This window comes from Pseudochaenichthys georgianus, chromosome 16 (assembly GCF_902827115.2).
Source record: "Pseudochaenichthys georgianus chromosome 16, fPseGeo1.2, whole genome shotgun sequence".
NCBI lineage: Eukaryota > Metazoa > Chordata > Actinopteri > Perciformes > Channichthyidae > Pseudochaenichthys > Pseudochaenichthys georgianus.
In genome coordinates this window covers 22,329,237-22,346,124 of record NC_047518.2, presented here as the reverse complement: position 1 = coordinate 22,346,124, position 16,888 = coordinate 22,329,237, and the positions used below count along the sequence as shown (strand labels likewise).

Below are 16,888 nucleotides of genomic sequence, written 5' to 3'. Positions count from 1 at the left end.
ATGCAGTCTACCCTCAGTCCAGGAGTGTGAATCACATTCTTAATTAGAGAACGCAATCGAAACCACATGTAAACAATTAGCCTGCAGGATAGCAGGGCTGCGCGTGCGTGCGTGCGTGCGTGCGTGCGTGTGTGTGTGTGTGTGTGTGTGAGTGAGTGAGTGTTACTGTGTTTTTTTTCATTCTGCCCATACTGAATGCTGCATTTCTCGAGACCTTAACTGAAAGAGTGTACCAGAGAAAATCTCCACACAGTTAAAGAATGGAGAAACCAGCTCGAGTGCGCTAGAATTTGAAAGTACTCAACCGGAAAAAATGTGCCCCTTCCTTCAGACTTCCTTACAGAGCCCCTCCTCCAACACATACAAACGCGCACATGACCAATGAGGGCACGAGATAAGTTTGTGCACGAGATGGAAGGCTGACAGGCAGGTAGGCCATCCAATTATTTGCCGCAGGCCGGGGCAGATAATTGGTCTTGTCATTGGTCTTACAGCGCCACGGCTTCCACAGATGAAATATTTGTATATATTTATAATAATAATAATGAGTTTCATTTATAACGCACTTCATATTTGAGTTCAAATCCCGAAGTGCTACAGTACAAGCAGTGAGCATGGAACAATATAAAAACAGCACACAGCACGGTAGAATGAATAAAAAGCAGTAAAAACAAACAATAAAAACAAAAAAAGGGTAGTAATAAATAAAAGGTCTAGGAAAAGGCTCTATCTTATTGTCAAAGCATTTAATTTATTCATTGCTATCAGGATGTTAAGAGCATTCCATGGTATATAACAAAAAGTGTTTCTGAAGTGAACTACCTACCCTATCTTTAGTTTAAGGGATGATAACACACACATACATATCATTTCGGGAAGTTAAAGAGATGTGTTTGGATGTTGACATTGCAGACCATTCGATGAGATTTGTGCACCAACACTAAAGGTGAGTTTTTCCTAAATCAGTTGGTTCATCGATTACCCAAAACGTCAACCAATCACTCAAGGCAATATGGGAAGTACTGCCAGAAAATGACAAGTGGATGGATGGCTATTTTAAATTAGTACCACTGGTACTGTGTTGTGTCTGCCTGACGTCTTAATATATATATTGCAGTAGTGAGTGTTGTTATTAAATGATAAAGCAAAGGGCAAATTATATCTAGTTTCCCTAAAATGGGAGTGTGGCATGACTCGTCTCTTCCGTTATCCGAGGAGAATTGCTTCAACAATCCTCTTTCTACACATCAGGGTTTAACTGTATTCAACTTTATTGTCTTCACTGGTTGGTTCCCTGTCACCACTCTCAGCAGGTTTATGTTATTACAGTAAGAATCAGTCACACATTGTTCCAATGTTGATCTCGTTGGCTATGCTTGTCACTGTCACCCACCTCATATTACTTTTATTTAAAAAATGTTGGCAACACAAATGCGTGCTGTTGGCGCTGTTGTTTCTTTGAAACTGCCATTTAACATGCCGCACCAGCTAGCCAGTTATTGTCAGCGACATCAAAAGCCAGAGCCATAAAAAAGTTATCGTACCAAAACACATAGCTCCCGGCGTCAACAAATTCCTAATCAGAAACGATATAGACTTCTAGGCTTGGATTAAACAGTGGTAGAAGCCAAAATACACTTTTGTCAGAGTCACTGATATTGAGTGTGTGAGGCCCGAAATATTTGCAAGCCTGTGTCTGTGTGTGGTTTTAATGTTTTTCAAAGATTACCCAAAATAACAAACATTACAATCAGCAGCAAGATGTGATTAATGATTGTGACTTGTCCAATTAAGTAACAAGCACATATTCTTTTCTTTGAAGAACAAAACATTTGAAATTGTTAAAATAAGTTTTAACTTGACTGTAAGAATAAAAACGTGTGTTCATTTCAAAGCCAATACTGGATGCATTTCAAAGTTTTGTTGTCTGTCAATACAAATAACTTTATAAGAGGCCAACCACATACAAAAGTAACAACCCATTAAACCCTTTCCTCTCAAATGGCTGCCTTTCAAATTGATGAAAAGCCAATGTAGTCCCCAAGGGAATAGCAGCCAATGTCAAGATTTTGTTTTCAATTAATCGTCTTGATTCAAATCAGCCCCTCCCTGTCTTCAAATAAGTGAGTACACTGCACCCTGATGACCTTCCTTGCTGATGGAGAGTCTAAGACATCCATTAAGGAAGCATAACTTTTGAATAAGGAAATCCTTCCTTGCGCTAACACATGTGGCTCGGACCACACTCTCTCCCTTCCTTGCCATTCCTCTTTATTTTTTGCGCTCTGTCTCCAGTATTTCTCTGTTTTCTTCTCTCATTACATCTCATTCGTTTCTCATGATCTCTTTTCCCTTTTTCTGACACCATCCAACCATTCCTCCTTTCTCTCTGTCCCTTAGAGGCCTCCAACCCTTCTTATCCCTGTATGTTTTCATCACATACTGAGAAACCAGGATTCAATTATGCAAGAATCTGTGTGTGTGTTTGTGTGCGTGTGCTAGTATCCTTGTTTTTGTGCAAGAATGTCTTGTGTCTCATTTGTTTGTTGTGGTTCCGTGTGTGCATACATACATACATACATACATACATACATACATACATACATACATACATCTGTTTTTTTCTATGTCTGTTCATGTGTACAGTAAGTGTGAACCTCTCCCACTTAATGGTTTGTGTTCTGAAGGGTGGGAAAAAGAGTAGAAGAAGATGAGAGAAAAGAGGGAAGAATGTGCACACCCAGAGGTACTACTCCCTTGTTGTTGATAAGAAAAAAGGACAGGCGTTTTTGGCTCAGGCAGGATAAGAGTAACAAACTGCACAATCTCCATTTAGCCTTCTTTTTTTGTTGAAAAAAAATCAAGCACATAAGAGTTAATTGATTGCTTTGAAAGGTGTCCTTAAACTATAATGTTAAAAGCTACAATACAAAAGGTGGCACTATGTAGCAAATGGTTCAGGATCCAGCCTCTGGGCCTGGAATTGTCATTCCTAGAATTCATGGTACTGTTCCACTTGAAAAGTAAACAAATAAATACACTGCATTTATTCAATTTAACCCTAGTGATATTTTTCTTAATCACACACAGCTTCACATTCCAAGGGACAAGGCATACAGGAATCCAGTGCTCTGTTATATGTTGTTTGACATTATGACAAGTAACTGATAAGACTATATAAACAAGTGTGTGTGTGTGTGTGTGTGTGTGTGTGTGTGTGTGTGTGTGTGTGTGTGTGTGTGTGTGTGTGTGTGTGTGTGTGTGTGTGTGTGTGTGTGTGTGTGTGTGTGTGTGTGTGTGTGTGTGTGTGTGTGTGTGTGTGTGTGTGTGTGTGTGTGTGTGTGTGTGTGTGTGTGTGTGTGTGTGTGTGTGTGTGTGTGTGTGTGTGTGTGTGTCTTTGCTCATTAGTGCTGCACTGATCCTCCAGTCTCACAGTGAAAAACTCAGTCGATCTGTGGATTCGGGTGCATGAGATACTTTACACAGACAATACTTTGGCACTTGTAACATCGTACACAACAAAAAAACAGGATTTTCTTCAGTGGTTGGGGATGATTGGAATATAATGGGAATGTTGGCACTCTGTGTGTTTGCAGCCGTGTTTAACTACATCTCTACCTCCACAGAAGTCTGCACCAATGCCCTGCTACCTGGAGCAAAAGGTAAGTGTGTGTGTGTTCGTGTGTGTGTGTTTGAACCTGACATTGCAGTTTTTAAACAACATGTTTTTGTACTGTTGGAAATTAGACATTTGGAGGTTCATGGCTCAACAGTAAATGTATGTGTTAACTTAATGTCCTAATAATGTGGATGTCCAAAACAGTATTTGTGTAAAATGGAAAATTCTGAGGAGACACCCCTATTTTGCTTCGGGGTTAACAGAGCTAATGACAAAGGTAGCAAGCATGTAATGTCCTGTAGTTTATTAGCTTGCAGTCTGCTACCCCGTAGTCTTTTTGGAGGGAATGCCTCCGTGTGTGCTATTTATTTTACGACATCCAGTAGCTTGATCCCCTGCTGATTCAGACAGACAGACCAAATAAAATACACACTTAGGCAGAGCAACAGTTTTTCAGCTTCATTCACATTACTGAAAAACATGGCTTTTAATTCTTCTTTTTACGCAAATTAGGGAGAAGTTACTTCAGCAGTCAACATGCACACTCACTCTGCTGGCCACTGGGAAGTGAGTGTACATTTTGACAAGTTTCCACAGAATTTTCTGTAACAAAAGAAAGTCCCATTGTGTATTTAGACAGCTGCCACTAAGCTGAACTGATTATTTGTTCAAGACTCATCCGAGATATACTGCTGACCACAGTCAGCCTCTAAATGTGTGTATCCTCACGTCTGCACATTTCATTGGATGTTTCATGCCCCCAAAACATTTCTTATTTATTTGAACTTTTCCAACAAACATACTTTTATTGCATTTACTGGTATTTTGACTCCTGCATTTTTAAATAGAAGTACGGGGATTTTATTTTTTTGAGACATAAGAGTGTCTTTATGAAAAGTTAGACACTTTGAATTAACTCTCTTACTTGTGAAAAAAGTTATTCTATTGCTTTCTTACACAAATCTGAACATTTCTGAAATATGGAAAGCCTCTTGCTTCCCATGTTGTCCACTAAAGGAAATCATTGTTTGTAGTCAGAAATTGCATGAAATTGTATGCAATTGCAAAACATATAGGTTACTTTAAAACTTCCACACAGCCTTCGGATTTTAATAATCTATTTTCCTAAGTACTCGGTTACAATCCTTTATTTCAAAGCCCAAGACATAAATTGCTGTTGGCATCAACAACTATTGCATCATTCCAGCTCTAATAGACACTCTGAAACCTCCCAAGATTTCTCGCCAAGAGCTCTTTGAGCAGTGGACCCACCAGAGATATTTGTCTTATGTGATTTTAACTCCAAAGAATATGTTGTTTCACTAATACTTTGAATGAGTTAGTGCTTTATAAAAGATATTGGCTTGGACAAACATGGCTTAAGACACAATATGAAGAGTCAAAAGATATTTCTAAACATCATTGGTTGATGTTGAACCTTACAATAGGACTTGCATCCAAACCAACAACTGGGCCTACACTGAAACTTGTAACAAATAATCACTCAACAGACTGCTGTGCTGTGCTGTATTGCCAATAGTTATTTTTGATGAAGTTGTATCATCATACTGTAATGGCTTTAATTTCCATCCAAACCAGCAGTGAGTGAGAATATGCCGATGTATTCCATGCCACTCTGAAAGCAATCCAGTTAGGCACACTGCCTTAAAACTGTGCATGATGGGATACATTTTCTCCATATGAATATCACTCTTAAACTACTCTCTTCTCTTAATATAGGAGACCAAGGTGCGATTGGAGAGGTGGGAGAGGAGGGGAAACTGGGAAAGAATGGACCACCAGGACTTTCAGGTATTTAACATGCATCAGTCTATTACAAGCAGTGCTTCTGTCTTTATTAAAATGCTCAATGGATTTAAGACAACTGAAGGTGGAATGAAACAGCAAAGGTTATGGGCGGGAAAGCATTGCTTCTCTCTTATTTTTGTAGAGAATCATAATGACTGTCTTCACCCAGATGTAACTCAAAAATATAATTTGCTTTACTGCTGGAAACAGGACAAACTCACAAAAATCACAACTTACTTTCTGTCTCTCTATTCTTTTTGCCAGAACGCCTGACTTTGCTCTGGCACCAGTTTTTGCTTTTTCCTGCTCCAGACAGCTTGCCCTTTCCTTTGCTCTGTGACATACATACAGATGGACAGACGGACAGATGGACAGATGGACAGACGGACAGACGGACAGACAGACAGACAGACAGACAGACAGACAAACAACAGACAGACAGACAGACAGACAGACAGACAGACAGACCTGCTGTGTGTCTGTTGAGGAAGCAGACGTGTTAATTGCTGCTGAGGAAATCGGTGGCGTCCCGCTTCGTCATATGTGTTCCAACTGGGCTGGTACTAGCTGGCCAACCAAGCAGCCATATGATATAAACAGATGTCTGCACACACACACACACACACACACACACACGCACACACACATGCACACACACACACACACACACACACACACACACACACACACACAATACACTACGTGCACACAAGGCTGCAAGTATATACAAGTTGGCAGATGTACACAAAACACTGTTTAAAAGCACTGGTCCCTGACTGCCCTCTTGCTCTCCGCAGATGTTTGTTTTATTCAATAACTTCACATAAAAGATCCTCACACACACTCACACATACACACACACATACATGCACACACTACAACAACAGACACACTTCCCTCATCCGACTGTATACGAGACACATGCCAGAACTGCTTTTCCAAAAGTGTAAAGACAAAGAATATACATGTGACCCTTTTCAACTTTTCAACTTTGCGGATATTTTTCAACAGTATAGCAAACCCAATCATTATGGTTTCTCTGTGTGTATGCCTATTGTAGGAATGAACGCAGGTTCCTACGATGACTTTGTGACTGCAGTATGTCAAGAGCTCCACAGATGACGCATGTATTCCCTGTCTTAAGTTAGACATTTTGACAGGAAGCAGTTGCTTAATTTTGGAATGTTAAAAGGGAATTCATGACTATAATTCTCTGGTGAGCAACAAACACAAGTTGTGGCTCCAAGCTTATTAGCGTCAACAAACCATGGATTCCCCCTTTTGGTAATTGTGCTTTAATTTATTCCTGGAAAACAATTGGCAAAGTTAAGGTGATACATTTACATTTGTCAGGTTCTTAATTCTTGGAACCTGTTGGGACAGCAACAAACCATATGCACAAAAAATAGGAAATCTGGATCAAGGCCTTTATTCCATGTGACCAAGTGACTCTGTCCACTTAGCTCTAAAAAGCAGAAATTCCAGCATTCATTTTTGCTCATTTTGCTTGGGTCAATAATGTATAATGAATGATTAAATCTCAGTTCTGCTAAGCATTTTAACCTCTTGGATTTGTTGTTATATTAAGCCTTGAAAACATCTATTCCAATTATCGTTTAGGAAATAGCTTAAGGCTGTCTTAGATTTCATGATTAAAGAAAAATGTGGCCTTCACCTCCTTTCCTTTAGCAGCTGGAGAATCCAGACGTTAAGCCAGTTGGAGGGGTTGGCCATTGTAAAGCGCGACTGCAGTGATAGGGAAGACTGTTATCTGAACGTTTAGATAGACGGTTTAACTGGCGAGCGTGAGCACTGTGACAACAACATTAATCAAGAGACCCACAGATTCAACTTCTCAAAGTGCGATAAAACAAACACCTATAATCACAGTTCAATCAGTTCTCCAATCTGAATCAGACAACAATATTTATTGTATGCTTCTCAGGCCTTCACTCTGAAAACTATGCAAACAATTGAAAGCAGATTACAGAGAGAATTCCCATTGGCCTCGTGTACCAGACAACACACAATCCATAAGACCTCACACATTCTGCCATCACTTCTCACAAATCCTCAAGCAAAGAATCAGCATGAGAAACAGGGAAATGGGAAATGAATAGCTGGCTGTATGTGTGAGTATGTAGCCTATGTGTGTGAAGCAAATCCCTCTAATAGAAATAGGCCTCTATAATGTGTCACTTAGTATTTCAAACCCCATCAGTTTCCAGTTGAATAGTTTCCTTCCTCATTCAAGTGCTGGCAGAGAGCCTCAGTCTGCTCTGTAGATTTCCAACACACACATACACACACACACACACACACACACACACACACACACACACACACACACACACACTCACTCACTCACTCACTCACTCACTCACACACACACACACACACACACACACACACACACACACACACACACACACACACACACACACACACACACACACACACACACACACACACACACACACACACACACACACACACACACACACACACACACACACACACACACACACCCTAATCTGAAATGTCAACATGACTGCTGTGAAAAAGGCCTATTTCACACTATGAACTGGAATCAAAGAAACAAAATAACAAAGAATACAAATAAATATAATAAATGCATACATTTTTTTAAAGGTTGACTTTGATAAAACAAGGCAATGTGTGTTTCCCCACAAACTACCTTCAATCCACACACAGTCTCTCAACACAAAATACTTAAATTCGTGCCCAAAACAAATCAGAATGTTCCACTCTAAATCATTTACTTAATAATAATAGCAATAACAGCATCTATTGTGGATCCAAACTGTGCAGTGATTGTTGGGAAAAAGCCTCAGGACTCGCAATCTCTAGACGCATACAATTACGTTGATTCGGCTTGAAAACAACAAAATAATCAAAATACAAAAGAGAAATGATGAAAGCCATAGATAATTGAAAAGATTTGACAATCCTGAATAATGGAAAATAGCATATCAAAAAATATGATGACGTGATCTACCCTATTCAGCCCACTTAAGATAAAATGTGAGGCTATAGTGAATACTAAATTGTTTTACTGAAGTCTCTCCACATACTCTTTCTTTCTCTTCCTACCCAGGAGTGTTAGGGGAGATGGGGCTTGTGGGAGAGGTGGGCCACACTGGAAAGATGGGGCCTATTGGGGAACGAGGTATGAAAAAAAAGAGTAATTTCTAAAAGTATTTTAATGTAAATACTGTTGTTTTTGTCTCTACTTCTCTACCAATTTCTATTTCTCTTGAGGTAACCCCATACTATGGTATGAATATTGTTCTAATGGATACATAAGTCTTAAATCAAAGAGAGTGTAAAATTGGAAAGCGCATCAAGTGGAACACCTCCTATCCTGAGTGTCCTGTGTTCCTGTTTCACTGCCATGACACTTTTCCAACCTGCCTGTAATTGTCGACAAAAGGCTTCAAAAATGTAGCGGTGGGGTTTTTACAGGATTTCATTGACTTTAATATTGCACAGAGAGAAGAATCATAGTTCCCCGAACTCATCCTCAATCCAAGCACAGCTTCATTATCATTTACTCAAAACATTGAAATAAGAAGAACGGACATTACATAAAACAGAAAACCTAATTAGTCCCAACGCTAAGATACACAAGTAAGAATTCTCCCACTTTCTTTCATGTTTTAAACGATCCAAAGATAGAAGAAAAGATTATGTCATCAGGCTGCTTTGCCCAGGGTGGCTGAAACAATTTCTAGCTTAGTTTTATTTTTATGAGTCATTTTCCCGTGCCATTCTAGGCATTCACTTTTCTCAGTATTCATTATGTTTAATACACTTACAGGAAAGTGGCTGTGCATCAGCCATCTCAGGCAAAGGAGTGAGGTCACAGGTTTGGATTTCCCTTGATCCGAGCGCCTGTAGCTCATAAAACACCTACAGAAAAACACATTTTCCAACAAAAATCCTGCTACTCTCTTTTTCTGAATTCCATGGTACAATCTCACTCACAAAGCTAGTTGTAAGTTCAATGGATCTAGCAGCCTCATTAAAGATACATTAAGATGACCATGATACATGATGCTTTATGTCTATGCATTTGTCTGATTATTATTAGAGTGTTTACAGGGCTAGCATTTTTCTTGTACAAAATAACAACCATGTTAGGATTTAAAAAACGGTTTGCAGCATTTCTCTCTGGATATGTTTTACTGGCAACAGAATAATCCGTTTGTTTATTCAAAGATTAGATTGTAGATGTACGAAATGTCCTAATACAAAACCAGCCTATCATCTTTTTACTGCAGCCCTCTTCCCCCAAATGTGCAACATTCAACAACACATTGTGTCAGTGTTGCTCAAATATGGGTTGATATGTTCTGGATTACTACTATTATTATGTTTTTAAATTTGAGGTGTCTTGTTGAGTTCAATTTAGAAAAAAAAGATCTGGGTTACAATAGTTCAATAGTCAATGTATACCTGTGTGCAGCCATTTGTCACGTTTTGTGTATGATGCAGCCATCTAGTGGTGATATTCTAGAACTACATCACAATGTAATGTAAAAATAATGTAATAAGTATTTTCTCACATTTTCTATATTCTGTAGGTATCAAAGGTGATCCAGGTTATATTGGGCTCGCTGGTTTTAAAGGGAAACCAGGTGAGGAAGACTCCAGCATGCAGACATTAACTTTTCCAAGTCCTATGCATTACAGTACCGGCCCTTCTGCTCCTTTCAGACCCACATGACCAGGTTGCAGCAATATTACATTTACAAATAAAAAGGCAAATAGGGAATGTGTCAATATTTCTTGGAAATCTTAACATCCAGACTTGTGAAGGGTTTTTAAATTGTACATATAGACTTGAGCATGTTATATCACTTACTGTACACATTTAAACTGTTCCTACTAAATTGATTAGATTCTTCATATTCTAAAATGGCTATCAAATCATACAACAACAAAAGCCCAGGACTTACACAAATATACTGTGGTACAGTTTTGTCAGAGATGCAGGAAGGTGATTCAGAAATACGGTACAAACTCAAGTCATACTGACACATATTTTATTATTCAGGCACAACCTGTGACTGTGGCAGGTACAGGAAAGTGGTCGGGCAGCTGGATGTCAATGTCGGCAAGCTGAGGAATGCTGTCAAGTTTTTGAAGAATGGTAAGCACACAGTGTTTGGATATCTGAATGATGTGAAAACCACTGCATGCAGCTCTAAACAATGGAAGTTATTTAATCTTGGAATGCAAATTCAGAAAAACATATTTCCTCTTTTATTCATAACGCCCTTGCAATCATGTGGCTTAACTTGTTGAAAAGAGCTGACAGTAGTATAGGATTTTTACGTTATAGAAAAAGGTTTATGACACATGGCACTGTCCGACTGGCTTCTGACTTGTTTTGTTTCCTTCTTTTATTGTATTCAATTCCTTATTTTTCTTTAACCCTTAACCCTGTGCAGTCATTTTGGGTCTGAAGGAAACAGAAGAGAGGTACTACCTGCTGGTGAAAGAGTCCAAGAGGTTCGGAGAGGCTTCAATGAACTGCAAGCTGAGAGGAGGAACCCTGGCCATGCCAAAAACCAGCGAGACCAACCAGCTCATGGCGGAATACGTCAGTCAGGCTGGACTGATGAGAGTTTATATAGGAGTGCAGGCTCAAAGCAATGACACAGCAAGTAGTCCCCATCACATACTCATAATATGTGCACACACACACACACACACACACACACACACGCACGCACGCACACACGCACACACGCACACACGCACACACGCACACACATACTGCAGCAGGTGGAGTTTCTCTGTCCTTTTGTTCTCTTGTGCTTTATAAAATAGGAGGAGTATCTGTGCCATAATTCTCCTGTAACCTGGTTTAATAATTAGAAACGTTGTAAGTGTTCTTTGCTGTGAATAACTTTCTAATGATTTTGTTCTGTTTGTCATCAGGATGGAACAAGCGGTCATGTGTTTGCAGACTCCAGCCCTCTGCAGGGTTTCACAGCTTGGAGCCAAGAGGAGGAGCTAAATTCCCCGGTATCTCCCCACACAAACTCAAGCTGTGTGGAGCTGCTCAGATCTGGAACATGGAGTCATGTGGAGTGTGAAGCCGCCATGTTTTTCATCTGTGAGTTCCCAAAGAGCAGGAGAAGAGGAGCAGGAGGAGGAGGAGGAAGAGGAAGAGGAAGAGGGACACCTGCCCTAGTACCATCCTGAGTCAATGAGACATTTAAACTTGCAATGAAAAGAGAAATAGGTATACATATATCCTTTGTTGTCTAGAATTAGTATATGCATGTAATAAAATATAACTGAAAATTGTAAAATAAATCATTTGCTCAGATGATCACAGACAGACGGGTCATACATTCTTGGGAGAATGTTAAATATGTATGCTGCATATGAACACATCATAATTCTGATTGTCTCCGGATCCGGGCAGGTACATTAACATAGCGTTTCCCTGCATTGGCCTTTAAAAATATATATTCTATAGGTCAAAAGGCCAATTAAACAACTATACATGTTAATGTTGTGCCTTGGCTGCTGGGAGTTTGAAAGTTAGCCAGCATGTTAGCTAACTTTATAAATCCTTAATACGTGAGACTGTGTGTCTGTTAGCTTGCTGTAGCATAAACGTATATTGGGGGTATTTGAAAACCCATAGGTTCACTGTAATACAATGATGATGCTTGCAATTGATAATGTTCTTAGCTTTTTATTGTAAATTGGCAATAACCACATAGTATCACAATTAGTTTTTTTAATTGTATTATTTAACATTTGCTTTCATTCAAAGCCCAGCAGTAAAGAGGCGCTACTGACAAGAAATATTGGGGGGAAAGCTGCATTACTGTCTGGCTGATTCTTTCACGGGTTCGGCCTGAGGTGAAGATCCACTTAAAAAACACAGGCCGAGGTTTAGGGAAGTCTGCAGTGATCTGGGTAAGGTTTTGGAAACTTGCAATTACATTTAAGTGCTTGATTGTCTGGATGAACGGGAGATCAAATTTCAAGCACAACAATGGAACAAATGTCTGTCTGTGTTTGAAACCATGGCCATAGAGCCAAAACAGCACCATTGGCTTATGGATCTATCTCAATGGATTGTTTTGAAGTTTGTACAGAAATATTGTCCCCTGTGGACCAGTCCAATTTACCTTGGTGATCCCTTTTCCTCTATGCTGCCAGATTTGAATTAATTCTGAGATATATATTCAAATGTGTCGTTTTAAGGGTTGTTGAGACATTCATATTCTCCTCAGGATGAAATATTATCAATTTGTTAATCCTCCTTTTCCTTCCATGACATAAAGCAAAGTAATTTCTCACATATATAGTTTTTAATGAATTTTCTCGAGTTGTCAGCGGAAGTGACTTGCCACATTTTGTTATGTTTCTCTATTCTCCTTAAATTCTTCCACTTCTCTTTCTGCAGATGTTTCCTCCATTTTCTGTAGTAAAGGGGATGGAGTGAGTTTTTGACTGCTAAAAAGTAATTTGAGAATTTGATAATTTTTTATTAGGTTTCTTGGAGTTGTGCACCCTTAGGCCATAAGAGGGGGACACTCTGATGGCTTTCAGAGTAAATATGTATCATAGTTTATACATTTAACGATGTTGACCTTAAATAACCTGCATTATCATAAAATGCTAAAACACATGGTAATAAAGTGGCAGTGGGTCTTACGTTATAAGTATGATTTTTCTGTCTCCCTTTTTTTTTTTAATAAAACCTCAGTTTACTGAACAACAGTGTCATGTTCATACATTACTAACACATCTACGAATTGTCATTGTAGGTGCTGCACTTGGTTGTTACATTATTTAATACAGTCAAGAAGTTGGTTTATGTTTTTTGCTGTTTCCTGTTTTTTATTTGGTGAAAACACTCATGTCTATATTTTCACTTTATGTGATCAAACTATTTTTGTAATGCCGTTGAACATAAATAGGTGGCTTTGTGTGAACAACACCTGTGCTGTCCTTATAGTGACTTTCCATATAAGCAGTGCACACATTTCAAGTTGCTTTTGCCTTCTTTGTGTCCCATTATAATCTGCATGGTTACATGGTTAGGCATGAACAGATTGGTTTCAATTCTTGGTAAACGAAACATCAATTTCTTACAGCAGCACTATCCAACACAAGCACACAAACACAGGCTTACATCCTGTTATTTTAAACAGGAAATTAACAGAAGGGTTTCGCTGACTGTCCTTTAAGTGTGCCGAGTCCACAATCCTGATGCCAATGAAAGACAGGAAATCACAGATTATAATACCATACTCCACAACAATTTACCACAATGTAAAACACGTATCTGAGAGTTCTGCTTTTGGAAAAGACTCCCGCCCATGGGTTGTCTTTCTTAAACGGAACATGTCCTACTCTCATGCGTTTATTTGCAGTATCAGCAAATTATTGGACCTTAATAAGAACACAGAAACTGAGCACACATTTTACAGAAGCACTGAACATCACATCAAGGGAGAATACGATTCAGGACGATAGTGTGATTTGATGGCTCCTGACAACATGTCAAATTATGGATTTAGAACTCAAACATCCGGTAAGAACACACATTCGACCACGTTGCCTATACATACAACATTTATAATATGACTTGTAGCTGTAGCATTTATACAAAAAACCTAAGATGTGATTGAGGAAACAGGGACAAAGCTTTACATATTTAGTTAAATTACACATTTGCTTTGATTGTTTTGTGGATATTCATTGCGTTTTTGTTGAGGTGATTTGTGTTTCAGTGCGGTGGATTGGAGCTGCTGCAGTGTGTCTGGGGACACTGTTTATAATCCTATGCATAGTGGCCCACAGTAAGTACTGACTCAGCAATGAGCTTGAGTACACACACCAAAAGAAACCTCAAAATGTATTAGTATTTTTTGCTTTAACAGTGGTCACTTGATCATTTGAATGGTTATTCGTTGATTGTAAATGATATTTTTGTAGATTCCAGTGTTCTCAATCACAATGACTCGAAGTGGGAACAGCTGATCTCTAGCCTGACTATGGACAGAAACACTGAGAGGGATGAGCTAGAACAAAGAAAGATTAATTCCGGCAACCTGACAAAAGAGATGGAGGTTCACAGTAAGTACTGACTCAAGTTAATGAGCTTGAGTACACATTACAAAACACCTACAAATGTATTAGTATGTGTTGCTTTAACAGTGGTCACTTGATAATTGTAATGGTTATTCGTTGATTGTAAATTATATTGTTGTAGATTCCATCGTTCTCAATCACATGGACTCGAAGTTTGAACAGCTGATCTCTAACCTGAATATGGACAGAAACATGAGGGAGGAGCTAGAACAAATGAAGATGAATTCCAGCAACCTGACAGAAGAGCTGGAGGTTCTGCAGAGCAAATACAACGATATGGCTGCAAGTCAAGATAAACTACAAGAGGAGTTAAAAGGGTTAACGAAACGTAAGTAACGACTAAAGCAACACATGTAGACTTGAATGGGATCTTCTTTTATTAGGATGCACTGCAGTAGAAAGTTAATTTGAGCATATGCAGAAAATAAAGGAACATTAGCAAACACCAAGAGAAGTGGGTGGATAATAAAATGCATGCTAGTTAAAGCCAGAATAATAAAACTAGACATCTTAACTATCTTCAATGTGTATAAATAAATCTGGACATACTGTAAGCTTCAACAATTGGTTTCCTACTGGTCTCCAAACATTTTCTTAAAACGTAAGGGTTTCAAGATCACAATAACCAAAATATACTTGTCAAATAGGTGTCCCTTGCCTCCAAGGATGGAAAAGATTCCAAGACAAGTGCTACTTTTTCTCTGCTAGTAGCGCATCTAAAACCTGGCAAGGCAGCAGACAAGACTGTCAAGCGAGAGGAGCTGACCTGGCTATTATAACCACCCAAGAAGAGCTGGATTTTCTCAGCAGAACTACAGCCATATCCTGGATCGGTCTGTCTGACATGGTGCAAGAGGGCGAGTGGAAGTGGGTGGATGGGACTGATCTGGTAGGTGTCAGATTCTGGAAAAAGGGGGAGCCCAATAATCATAGTGGAAATGAGGATTGTGTTGAGCATTCAGAAAATAAATTTAATGACGCCCCTTGTAATACAGAATTTGCATGGGTTTGTGAGGGTTAGTCACCCATTCTCTTCTCTCCTCTCCCCATACATGTTTTTTGATTCAACTATGATTACAACGCCTTGAAAGAGAGATATTCAGTTTTTTTTAAACCTTTGTTTGTCAAAAAGACCTTCAAATGTCATGTTTTTTCTAAATTCCATCTATGAAACAAATGGCACTAAAAGAAGTTCCCTTAATCTTTACAATATTGCTTGGTAATTGTGTTCTTTCTTTTTCAATCATTAGCCATATAAGCGAAAAGTACAATGCACAATCTTGTATCTTTTGAATATTTTCTTCTACTCCTAAAATAAAAACATGGACAACAGAATGAAGACCTGTTTTTTTATATTCTGCAAATTCCTTGTTTAAATCTGTGCGAGTGTAAAGTTAGCTGCATTTAATAAAAGCTAAGAATCAGCAGTTTAGTCTGAGAAAAGATATAGCCCTGGCTTCCTGGTGTTCCATAGATGATAAGGATCCACTAAAATGTATTTCCATGTACCGAGAACCGGGGTCAAATGTTTTTATACATTATTTCACTGAAGCTTGAAACCAAATCAGGCCTGAAAAAGATTTCCGATCTAGCAGTGCTTGTCTTATAAGCAAAAGTATTTTATTATATGATAGGACCTAGAGTTCGTATACTGATTCATTCTAGCCACACAAAAGCAAACTTAGCCTAGTGCCCAAGAGGTTATATAAACATTGGTTCATACAACCCAAATCCTGGCTAAACATTAACCGAGGCCTACTATAAGAAACTGACATTGATATTTACTTTTCAAACTGCTTGCACCGGGAAGGTTAACCAGGCAGTACACACACCATTGTTTCTTGGCCCTCATTTCCTGTGTTTATCAATGCTATCAGCAGTCATGGCTCCAACTGGTCGAATGTACTTATTGTAAGTTGCTTTGGATAAAAGCGTCAGCTAAATGCAATGTAATGTAATGTAATGTAACTATTAGATTGTCCCTCTCACTTTCCAAGCTGTCAGCGGATTCAGGATGCTCACACAGACTGACAAAGTGGGTGTTGGAGTTAACAAAAGTAGACAACAGCACATACTGTACCTTTATAATCCGTCATCAAACAATTACATTAGGGGTCCCTATCCCCTGACTCTTACATAATGATGTTTTCGAAATATGTTTAATGCTGCAATAATGTGTATCTGTGGATATTGTGCTACTGTTAACTACAGTAGGACTATAGCCTAATACAGAGGGGTGATTTGTGTTAAGAACGTTTTTTTTTTAGATATTGACACGTCAAGTTGAACACAATACCTTTATAACTT

General features: G+C 38.9%; 2 protein-coding genes across 4 annotated transcripts; both read left to right on the top strand.

The window, feature by feature from the left end:
* The first annotated feature begins 3,405 nt into the window (after positions 1 to 3,405).
* On the top strand, positions 3,406 to 13,187 carry colec10 (collectin sub-family member 10 (C-type lectin)). Of its 2 annotated transcripts, none has more exons than XM_034102859.2 (7): positions 3,406 to 3,662; positions 5,360 to 5,431; positions 8,547 to 8,618; positions 10,036 to 10,089; positions 10,509 to 10,604; positions 10,906 to 11,057; positions 11,399 to 13,187. In XM_034102859.2, the coding sequence occupies exons 1-7, from the start codon at positions 3,566 to 3,568 to the stop codon at positions 11,663 to 11,665; spliced, it is 810 nt and encodes a 269-aa protein (XP_033958750.1). In that variant the 5' UTR covers positions 3,406 to 3,565; the 3' UTR covers positions 11,666 to 13,187. The 2 variants fall into 2 exon arrangements, with proteins under 2 accessions (XP_033958750.1, XP_033958749.1); XM_034102858.2 differs by having other exon boundaries at positions 3,407 to 3,662; positions 10,906 to 11,117.
* A 600-nt stretch (positions 13,188 to 13,787) lies between these two features.
* On the top strand, positions 13,788 to 15,916 carry LOC117461136 (CD209 antigen-like protein E). Of its 2 annotated transcripts, none has more exons than XM_034102862.2 (5): positions 13,788 to 14,021; positions 14,205 to 14,289; positions 14,426 to 14,566; positions 14,703 to 14,909; positions 15,229 to 15,916. In XM_034102862.2, the coding sequence occupies exons 1-5, from the start codon at positions 13,998 to 14,000 to the stop codon at positions 15,600 to 15,602; spliced, it is 831 nt and encodes a 276-aa protein (XP_033958753.2). In that variant the 5' UTR covers positions 13,788 to 13,997; the 3' UTR covers positions 15,603 to 15,916. The 2 variants fall into 2 exon arrangements, with proteins under 2 accessions (XP_033958753.2, XP_033958751.2); XM_034102860.2 differs by having other exon boundaries at positions 13,790 to 14,021; positions 14,221 to 14,289.
* The last annotated feature ends 972 nt before the right edge of the window (positions 15,917 to 16,888 follow it).

Bases quoted from the DNA above. Each gene is read 5' to 3' on its own strand.
- colec10 (XM_034102858.2), top strand. From the start codon at position 3,566: ATGGGAATGTTGGCACTCTGTGTGTTTGCAGCCGTGTTTAACTACATC. The intron at 3,663-5,359 runs GTAAGTGTGTGT...CTCTTAATATAG, and splicing joins CCTGCTACCTGGAGCAAAAG to GAGACCAAGGTGCGATTGGA. The intron at 8,619-10,035 runs GTATGAAAAAAA...TATATTCTGTAG, and splicing joins GGGGCCTATTGGGGAACGAG to GTATCAAAGGTGATCCAGGT.
- LOC117461136 (XM_034102860.2), top strand. From the start codon at position 13,973: ATGGCTCCTGACAACATGTCAAATTATGGATTTAGAACTCAAACATCC. The intron at 14,022-14,220 runs GTAAGAACACAC...TTTGTGTTTCAG, and splicing joins ATTTAGAACTCAAACATCCG to TGCGGTGGATTGGAGCTGCT. The intron at 14,910-15,228 runs GTAAGTAACGAC...CTTGTCAAATAG, and splicing joins GTTAAAAGGGTTAACGAAAC to GTGTCCCTTGCCTCCAAGGA.